Genomic DNA, 10,666 nt, shown 5'->3' with positions numbered 1-10,666 from the left:
GGAGCCAGAATCAAGCATTGAGTACAGTGTAGTGCATGGACAAACGTTTCAGTAGGTCAGCATTTCCATATTACAAATCCAGTTTTGGCCTTATGAACTTGATTGGTCAAAGCCATAATCCCCAAGGCTAAGAGGGAAAAAAAGAAACATAACACGATATGTAATTGCAGTGAAGAGTTTTACTTTTTTTTTTTTTTATTATTACAAATTAACTTTTCCATATTCTTCATTGAGATGCAACTGCAGATTCCATGTGGCAGATTCAGAAAGAACATGAGCAGCAAAACAAATGAACACAATGTCAAAAAGTTATACTTGTGAAAGTACAATTTATTCAATGCCATTACAAATCCATAAAATTTATTTTTTTTTTGTAAGAAAAGGCATTATGAAAAAGAATGTGAACAGTTGTAATCATTTAGAAATACATTCAATTTCTTTAAAAAACTATAATGCATTGTAACACTCCGATGAGCTAGGACACGATTGTAGAGGGCCTTTTTCCATCTTTTAAGTGCATATCTTTGTTATTCCAAAATAAACCGTTTACAGGATGTGCTGAGTATACCTGGTTCATTTAGAAGACCAATAATAATCATCAATAAGGGGGAAAAGTAAAGAAACAAGTAACATAAAAGTAAAGAGATTACTGGCAAAAGATGGCTGGGATGAAGAAATGGGGCAGCGTGGTGCAGTGAATGTCCTCAAACCTACGAAACCTTTTTTTTTTGTTTTTCCTGGATGCTTTTCAACATCTTGGTTAAATATTATAAATGTAAAATATGAGGCAACATCTCTAAGAAACAAGAACCAGGTGCAAAACTAGTTTTAAACATAGCCATCATAATATTGTAATCCCTTTTATTTCCAATTCAGTCATGATTTTCTGTGCTGTAGATCGGTATATGACGCAGAACACAGGAATATTGTCGGCATCATTTTTCACTTTTGTTAGAGTTCCATTAGAAAAAAAAACAACTAAATATTCATCATGATGTGCATGGATGATGACAAACAAGCGTGTTTTTAAAGTTATCTTAAAGCGGAAATGAAGGAGCTTAGGAGTCAGAATGGTGGGAAAAAGTGTTCATGAAGAGAAAAAAAAAAGGGCAAAAAAAAAGGACTGACACTAAGTGCAGGAAAATGGGAAAATGTCATGTCTATTAATGTTTCATATTTATGGAAGGCCTTGATAACGGCAACCTAATTTTCAGGAGACATTCACATTGAGCTAGAGCTCCACATTAAATAAGAAAGATGGACCAAAGAGCAGAAGACAGGGACTCTGTAAACATGAGGACATTGTGCTTAGAAGATACGGCGTATCTTGCAGGGATTTAAAGTCGCATCAGACCCAGGTCGGTGCTCGGAGACATGTTGATGCAACATCCTGGGGACGCCAGGTTTCCATTTGCAAGGATTGGTCACTTAGTGATGCTGGGGCATTAATACTTGAAGACAGGTCAGTTGGTCTTAAGGAGATCAACGCATCCTTGCAAAAGAGACACGTTGTTCTGTGGGGGAAAAAAAAAAAAAAGCAATCATATGGCTGATCAGGAGCAATGTTGGAGCATTCTGGAAGTTCAAGCTGACGGGGTACATGGTACTCATGTTACGCAATGAGAACAGGAAAAAGGCCTGTGCACACCTGTATAATTAATATTTTTATTTATTTATTTATTGCACAAAAAGGCTCCCACATACTCAGACGTACTGTGTGCCGCGCAGACTCTCCACGAACGTTTTACCCTTCATAGTCGAGCGTACCGATTGCCTAAATTTCTTGAGGCAAACTCCTACAAGCTCAGTGCATCAAACTCTGTGTCACATTTAAAACAGTTCGATGTGAAGACTTCTTGCCGCCAAGAAGTTTATAGTGTGACACCGCGTACGTGGTTGTAAAAATGTAGCTCTGCGCGTACCTGTCAACACGGAGTCCACCTTCAGTATGCGTGGACTCCGCAGACTCATGTTCGAGCAGGTACGTAGGGGGCCTTTATTATGTCAACAAAAGTAAAGAAAAAAAAAAAAAACTCCCGTCTCCTTAAACTTTAGAAAAACCTGTAAATTAATTAGCCCGATAACTCTAAATATACGTATTTGTATGGTTAATACATTTATACCCCTTCAGCTTTATCCACATTGTGCTATTTTACAGCCAATTTCTTGTACTTTTATTGATAAGACACAAAGTAGAACATCATAGTAAGGTGGAAACGGATTACATGTTTGTCTCTCTTGTTGTGTCTCTGCTCTGTCTTCTCTAACCCCCAGTCGGTCGAGGCAGATGACCGTTCACACTGAGCCTGGTTCTGGTTCTGCTGGAGGTTTTCCTTCCCGTTAAAGGGGAGTTTTTCTTTCCACTGTCGCTTCATGCTTGCTCAGTATGAGGGATTGCTGCAAAGCCATGTACAATGCAGACGACTCTCCCTGTGGCTCTACGGTTCTCCAGGAGTGAATGCTGCTTGTCGGGACTTTGATGCAATCAACTGGTTTCCTTATATAGGACATTTTTTGACCAATCTGTATAATCTGACCAAATCTATGTATATCTGATTGAGTTTGACTTTGGAAAGTGCCTTGAGATGACGTGTTTCATGAATTGGCGCTATATAAATAAAATTTTATTGAATTGAAAAGCCAATGCATGGCATGTTCATCATGTAGAAGCGCCTTTGGCTGCAGTTACTAGTAGCTTTGTACATATAGACTGAAATTTGTGTCCATGCTTTGGAAAATCCTCAAACTCCATCAGATTGGATGGAGAGCATCTTTGAACACTAACTTTAAACTCCTGCCACAGAATCTCCATTAGATTTACACTTAGACTTTGAATAGACCATTTCAACACAAACATTTCTTGGCCTCAGCTATTCTATTGTAGCTCTAACTGCACATCTAAGATTGCATTTCTGCAAGGGTTGCACGTATTAGCTACGCAGATGACTTTTTAATGTTGCTACTTCTGTAAAAGATGATCTTACTTTCACACATAACATGATTTACTAGGGGTGCCGATGACGGTTCATGGTGTTTTATCCGCAAGCACGAAGGTTCGACAACAGACAGTGAATAAATGTGGGGTGAAATAAAGATACAGCTTACCTTAGCATGTTTTATCTCAAGCTCAGCCATTTCTATGAGGTTTTTCCTGAAGGCCACAACTCGTCTGCCCTTAAAGCTGGTGAGCTCTGTCACAGATTGTGCAGCAGAAAAACAGCTTGCTCAGTACAAATGTTTTTACGATTAAATGACTGAGCACAGACGTGTCGCGTCTGCAACACGCCCATGGACAAACCTTTCTTTGCAGATTCCGACAGCTTGTCAAATTTCTGAAGACACTGACGCTGGTGGTCCTCTGCCTGAGCAATGTCCTTGCCCTTCAGTCGGGCTTTATCCAAGGCCTTGTTAGAGTTCTCGTAGTCCACTAGTGCTCGGGCTCGCCGGTACAGAAGGTCCTAACAGGTTTCAAACAATTTCGCAAGATAAAAAAAAGGAAAAACAAAGTTGACTTAAACACAAATGATCAAAATCAAACTTTTTTGTAAAAACAACACCAAGCTCAATGCTTGTTGTTGCAGGAGTAAGACTATTGACCATTTAGTTTTATTTCCTTATTATATTGAAATTTTTCCACATGTCCCATTCCAACCACAAGCAACTTTGTATTTTATCGGTATTATATGTGATAGACCAGCACAAATTAATGCAGAATTAAAAAGTGAAAGAAAAACTGATTTTCAGATATTTGTTTTTACAAATAAAGTCTGAAAAGTGTTGCATGCATTTGAACCAAATACCCTTGAGTCAACACTTTGTAGAAACTCCATTCATCAAAATGACAGTTGCATGTCTTATGAGGTATGTCTCCATTGGCTGTGAACATCTATTGACGCTTTGCCCGTTTTTGGGTTAGGTTCGGTCAGATTGGATGGAAAGTATCCGTGAAGTTCGATATGGCATGATGGCTCGTCATCATGCCAGGTCAGACGTGATGTGGGGCGGACTTCTGCAGCTGAGCATCTCGTGCAATATGTATAGACAGAGCCAAAACCAACTTTTTTCCTGTTCATCCCACCCAGACTATGAGAAAAACTCTTTACTCCCATGGAGGAGTATGTAGGGGGCCTCCTGGCTGCTTGTTCGATTAATGCTCTCCTTCTTCAGCATTTCAGTTTAGAATATCGCTGTGTGAGCAACTTATACCTTGTATTATTGTTTTACATCCTAACCTTGCTTGAAACTTCCACACAGCCCTATCCCTCCCTGGTATGGTTGCACTCAGCTTTATTTAGGGGTTATCAGCATGAAGGGGCATGATTTTTATTTGAAAATAAATACCTGTAACTTTTCCTTCTAAACAACTGTGCACTACTTTGTGTTGGTCTGTCACATAAAAGCCCCGTAAAATGCATGGAGGTTCTGTACGTGGGTGTAACCCGACAAACGTGTAATGATTTGAGGAGTATAGATACCGTCTGTAAGGCACTGTGATCTCAATTAAATAAACTAAATAAAGCTTTTTCTATGTAGGTGGAACACATCTTACCTTGGCCGCCTGGATGTCCCTCATGTAGTACCTCAGCAGCTCTGTGAGTTTCAGCTCCTGGTCAGAGGCTACTCTTCCCTCCACTTTCTGGAGACACGCGTTAAAAAAAAAGAAAAGAAAAAAAGATCAAATTCAGTTACCAGAAATGTGTAGATAGATTACGGTTACAGCGTCTCTAGGTGTCTCAGATTGTTGTTGGATACGCTTATACTTACCCTGAGTCTCTCAAACAAGTCAGACAGCTTCTCAAGATTCCTGAAGTGAACAGGGGGGGAAAAAAAGAAAGTCGCAGCAATGGCATTAGAAACTTCTACCACCAGGCCCAAAGTAAGCCCGTGCAAAACGTGTGTTAACCTCACTTCTTATTTGGTGTACTGTCTTCAGCACAGATGCTGTTCAAAGTGGCAGAAATGTGAATGTAATCATCTGCAATATCTGTAAACGCAGAGGTCGAAATTAGAATGGAGCAAGCACAACATTTAAAAGAACTTCAATTGATACCTGTGACGTTAAAAAAGGTGGAATACTTTTGTGCGAACGCGTCATTTTCTCTGCTTTGGCAGTGGAATCCTTTATTTTGCTGAAGTAGTCGAGCAGAAAGGTTTTCTCCTGCTCAAAAAAGTCGTCCACTTCCTGCTCAGGGAACAAAAACATAAAATATTAATTGAGGAAGTTACTATAACCCTACAACTGTAACGCTGCGACCGACAGAGTGAGCCGGCGGTCACGCCGACGCAAACTTCACCTTTATTCCAGAGATGAGGACCTCGTCGGCAGACTTCACCATGTTTTTGAAGAATCCTCCAAACATCTCCTTGGCATTCTTTCTCCTCACACTGAGCTAAAATGAGAGAATTCAGAGAGCGTTAGAAATGTGTGTGTTTAATAAATAACTTGTATGTGATCAAGTCTTCTGAACAATGAATTTAGATAATTTAATGCTCATGTGTCCTGGGGTGAGTTATCTAGGCACCGGTTTGTTTCACAGTAGCCAGTGTTTTATTATCTTACTGCTCTCTTCATTACACTGAATGAAGTGGCCGAGTTCTGCTAGCAAACAGAGATAAGTGGAACTGCTGATCACAGCAGGATGCGTGCCATGTGTCACAAGTCTCTGGTAAACTCATCTTCCTTTCTTTCCAACAGACAGCACGGAAAAGGAAGTCAGCATTATGAGAAACTCACATCCTGGTCATACTCTAAGAAAATCTGGAAGTTTCTGTCCTTGCTTAAAACAGGGTGGGAAGACAATCTCTGCAAGAAGACCTCGTGCACTTGAACGGTTTTCTTAAACACAGCCAGGTATTCCCTGGAAAACAATGAGAAAACAAAAGAGACAGAAAGGGGAAAGCAATGTGTCCACGTTTTTTGGCAGCATGTCATGAAATAGAGCTTTTTTGCCTTGTGCTGAATGTTAAACTCACGCCTCCAGCTCCTGCTTCATTTTGGTGTATTCCTCTTTAGTCATGGTGGATTCACCTTCCCCCAGTTTGTGCATCTTCTCTCTCGGGCCCTCAAAATCCGGCTTGGGGGGAGCTGGAGGGATCTAAAGACGATCAAGCAAGGTAAAAGTGCGCTCAAAGATTCAGAACAGATTGACAGCACCTTCATATCCTGAACCCTTCCTCGTTTACATGCACAGATCTGCTTCTTTTGTGTTATATGCAGGCACAAAAGACAGCCATTATGTAATAACTCCTGTCTCTGTCAGTCCAACTCACGATCAGACCAGCATAGTCCTCGGTTTCAACCAGAGCGTCATGCAGCCAGATAAAATCCTCATGCTGCCTGGGAACAGAGAAATCCGGCTTCTGGAAGGTGCTCAAGGTAGTCTGAGAAAAGAGATCACGTTCTTTGTAAAAAAGATATTGTAAATAAAATAGGACATTTACAGAATCGGGGAGGGGAGGGGGGGAATAAGATGAAGCTTGTGGAGCATTTTCATGCTTGGGATATTTTTATACCTTTGTATGGACTGTGAACTTGACTTTATCCCTTTCACACAGAGCGTCAGGAATGTCAATGAGAAGCGAGGCGTCATTGTTCAAGTCCACAGAAACAGAGCGCAGCTAATGAAAAAAAGAAGAAGCATTTTATTAACAAAGATATTTCATATTCATAACAGAAGTTTGATATTTTTCAAGTACCTATTTCTGTTATTTTTGATGATTTTGGCTTACAACTAAACCCAGAGTTCAGTTTGTTGGAACTTTTCTGTCAAACCAATAAAATAAACTTATTTTCATACAGAAATGTCTGAGTGCTAAAAAGTATGACCATGTGCTGTACAATATATGTACTTTACTTGGTTGGGACTCGTTTTACGTAAATGACTACATCATGCAGCGCGGCATGGAGGGGATTAGCCCAGGTTGCTTTAAGAGCGACTTTTAGCTCATCTTCACCGCTGGATCTGGTGCCGATTCTCTTTGGGTTTTAAGGGAATTCGGTGTGCTTGCTAATCAGGCACAGAGGTGCCATGGACATTAAACCAGGTAGTGGTACGCTTGGTGATGTGGGGAAGTGCCAAGTTGTGTTGACGTCAAATCAACGCCTTCATAAAGCTTGCTAGAGAAGGGAAGCATAAACAGACACAGCTGCACTGAGCTCATAAGGCACAGCAGGCAAACAGATGACACGGTTCTCCAATCTGTCACTGAGGGTTATAGAACGTCACACTGGACATCCAACACCTTTCCACTCTTCCCTCCAGACTCTGGGGCCTTAGTTAACGACTGAAATCCTAACTTTACTTTCTTCTGAGAACCGTCCAGTTCGTTTTCTTCTTAAGACAAAGAAACGTCACTGTTCAAGCTCATGTCATGGATACCTCTGTGTGTGGTGGCTCTTGAAGCACCAACTGTGGCCGCAGTGCCCACATTGTGAACCTCCCCCAAACTCCTGAATCCATCTTTGTTTCAGTGTGCTCTCAAGGTCGGCTTATCCCCGTTGCCTTTCTACTACACTTTTTTTTTTAAATCTTCCTTTCACTCCACTTTCTACACAGCACTATGAAAGACCAGCTACTTTAGCAATGACTTCTTGTGGCTTACCATTGTTGTGGTGGGTATCAATAACCATCACATTTTTTGCATTCCAAATTTCCTTTCTTATTTGCTTTGTTCTGCCTTACTAAGAAACTGAATTTTGGGTTTAAATTATTTGTAAACCATTATAATGAAAAATTAGAAGCAATAAATGATCAAAACACACAACTGAGTTCACCTTTTTGAATACAATAACCGCTGGGTATTCGAATTCACGGAGAAGCATCAGTAAAACGTAACTGTGTGTAACAACAATCAGGATAATCTTCGTAAAGCAAGACTTGATTCTTAAAACATCTCGTCAAATCATCCCAGCCTGCTGCCTTCCATAGCCCGACAAGCTGTTCAAAGGAATGTTGGTTTACAGACACCAGTTCAGCAAAGCCACTTCCCATCACCACAAAATACAAAAAACAGGTTGCAAAATGGACCACAAAGTAAAGAGCCTTTTGACTCACAAAATGATCTATCTCCCTTTACGTGGAGTCTACAAGCATACTAAGGAATAATTTAAAAAAAAGCATTTACAAAGGCAACAGAAACAGTAGGAATAGCAAACATACTACCTAAATCTACTGTTGCCTAATCTCACCCATAACCAGATATCCTACACCATAATCATTTAGTTTCATTTCCGTAGAGGAGCTCAGACCCCGAACACTTGTTGATCCACTATCCCCAGCTCTGGGAAACCACTGTTTTGGCCAACTACCAGCATAGGAGGCGCATCAAACTGGAACACTCCAGGTACTTCATGCTTCCAGGACGCAGGAGGAGCATGCTTGGGCTTAGAAGCAAGGCCCACACCCTTCTCTGTGCAAACACTGCTGAAATTAAGTCACCGATTTGATAAGCAGGAAAACAGGCAACGCGTGATTAACTTTTTATCATTTGATCAAACTTTTTCAGTGGGCTACAAAATGTAACTTCTACTTTAGCTCGCCACCTTTCTTTGACCCTGAGGAAAAAAAACAAACAAACAAAAAACTTTGACTTCACTGGTAACACAAGTTAGGTGATAAACAGCTATTATTAAAAAGTATACAGAGTATTATCAACAAGTGAATCTAACAAAAAGGATCTTTCCATGAGTTACTCCTTAAAAACTAGCCTGGCTTTTCGATGCATACTTCACCGCTAATCGCTGCTCGTACCCAAAAAAAAAAAAAAAACACAAACAAAAAACGGGGGTAAACTTCCTCCTTTAACAATTTAATGCAGCGAGGAAACAAAAGCAAACAACCATCTTAACTTACAGGCCCCCTGTTTGAAATTTCACTCATTGATCGAGCTATCAATGTACCGTTGGTCGGGGTTTTAGCCAGAGGCTAACGCAAGCAGTCAATAACTTTTGCTAAAAAAGAAACCGTTAATGTTAGCTAACCGTCTCAGGCTACACGGCGATACGCTACTGCGGTACCTTTTCCTTGTTGCTGTCGTCTATGGACGTCATGGTAACGCTCAAATTGACGAAAAAAGAGAAAAACAAAAGGTTAAACTAAATCAAACTAGATGCAGGAAGCCGTCTATTCGGGGACTGTGTTAGCTACCCGACAAGCTGTCAAACTGTTTTTCCGCCCCCATCCTGATGACGAAAGATTTAAATCCCGCCTTGATTCAACCCGATTGGTTAAGAATTTATTCCACCAACGCTCCCATTGGATACACTCTTGATCAATCATACCAGATCTTCCCCGGTCGATGAAACATTTTTTTCGTTCTATGTAACAATGTTACAACTTTTGAAATATTGAAAATGAAAAACAATGATGTCCAAAAAAAAAAAAAAAAAAAAAAAATACATAATGTGATCTCAAGGAGTGCCCCCGGAACAAAATAGTGATACATTTAAAAACCTTTTGGCAGGAAATTAAGCTCAATGCAAGTGGCCTTTTGTGTTAAAACATTTGCAAAAAGCTTTGCAAGTTATTCCAGTGGTTCGAATACAAGCTTTGACAGTGTGATGTGAAGGATTGGCAGCATAAGGTCTCTTCTATTTTTCTGTTAAACCAAATAAAGTTTAAGTACTCTAACTATTATTAGATTAAAATTTGTGATTTGCTGTATTTTTCTTAGAGGTTTTGCAGTTTAGAAACGCTGTTTTATCATGCCTTAGATTTGCAGATATTGTTGTCTCATCATCTTTGTCTTAATTACCATAATTATTTGAACTCAAAAGGAACATGTAATATTTTATTTAAAAACAAACAATCTAAATGAATTAACAATAACAGCCATGGGTCGGAGAACACAGTTTCTAATGAGACTGTTAATAGTTTCCAACAAAAAATTGCCACTCACAATATGGCGATAGGAATTACGTATCTGGTTTTGACAGGGCGCACCACGGCGTCTAAATTCTCTAAGTATGTTAAATGGCCGGTTTCACCAAAGGTTAAAGAGACTCATTTTAAAATCTCTCACAATATTTACCCAGTGGCAGAGTTTTTGCACAAAAGATTTAAATTTTACTTAACATGCTGTGCCTTTTGTGAATCTCCGGATGAATCCCTTAATCATCTCTTTTTTTCCTGTCCTTTTTCCTTTAAACTATGGAGAGACATTAAAAATTGGTTGTCCCTTAAAATTGAGGACATCCCAGAAATAACCATCACTCACATATTGTATTATGTTGATGACCTTTATAGTAAAATATCAGATATGGTTAATATTGTATTCCTTCTTGTCAAATATCATATACATTGCTGTAAATGGAGAGGTTCTACTCCTTGTTTTGATTTTTTTCTTAACCAATTTAAACTGTATTACACCTCACTAAAACATTTGAAATCTGTATCTGCCAAAAAAGTAACTGCCAGTATTTCTACATTTCTTTTGTTTTGAATCTTGCTCCATAATCTTTCATTGGCCTTATTGTTTATGTATCTGTTCTTATTGTTTAGACCCATTTTTTGAAAACCTTTTCTACCCATGTTGTAATGTTTGTACCTCAACGAGTCTTTGTACACTATTTGTTTGATATATTAATAAATAAAAAAAACCCACGGCGTCTAAAGAGAGCTACTAAAGGTTACGCCTCTCCTTGTAGGTAATGTAGTTTTTATTGTCG

General features: G+C 39.5%; 1 protein-coding gene across 1 annotated transcript; it reads right to left on the bottom strand.

The window, feature by feature from the left end:
* Window positions 1-301: 301 nt before the first annotated feature.
* Window positions 302-9,190, bottom strand: snx5 (sorting nexin 5). The gene is made up of 13 exons (XM_012859272.3): window positions 9,017-9,190; window positions 6,514-6,618; window positions 6,271-6,381; window positions 5,974-6,095; window positions 5,735-5,858; window positions 5,295-5,390; window positions 5,077-5,182; window positions 4,909-4,984; window positions 4,765-4,804; window positions 4,550-4,636; window positions 3,299-3,458; window positions 3,106-3,191; window positions 302-1,514 (listed from the first exon to the last, which is right to left on the bottom strand). The coding sequence occupies exons 1-13, from the start codon at window positions 9,047-9,049 to the stop codon at window positions 1,464-1,466; spliced, it is 1,197 nt and encodes a 398-aa protein (XP_012714726.2). The 5' UTR covers window positions 9,050-9,190; the 3' UTR covers window positions 302-1,463.
* Between the last annotated feature and the right edge of the window lie 1,476 nt (window positions 9,191-10,666).

This window comes from Fundulus heteroclitus, unplaced genomic scaffold (genome assembly GCF_011125445.2).
Source record: "Fundulus heteroclitus isolate FHET01 unplaced genomic scaffold, MU-UCD_Fhet_4.1 scaffold_106, whole genome shotgun sequence".
Taxonomy (NCBI): Eukaryota; Metazoa; Chordata; class Actinopteri; order Cyprinodontiformes; family Fundulidae; genus Fundulus; species Fundulus heteroclitus.
The sequence above is the reverse complement of the archived record's forward strand: the minus strand, read 5'-3'. Positions and strand labels throughout refer to the sequence as shown.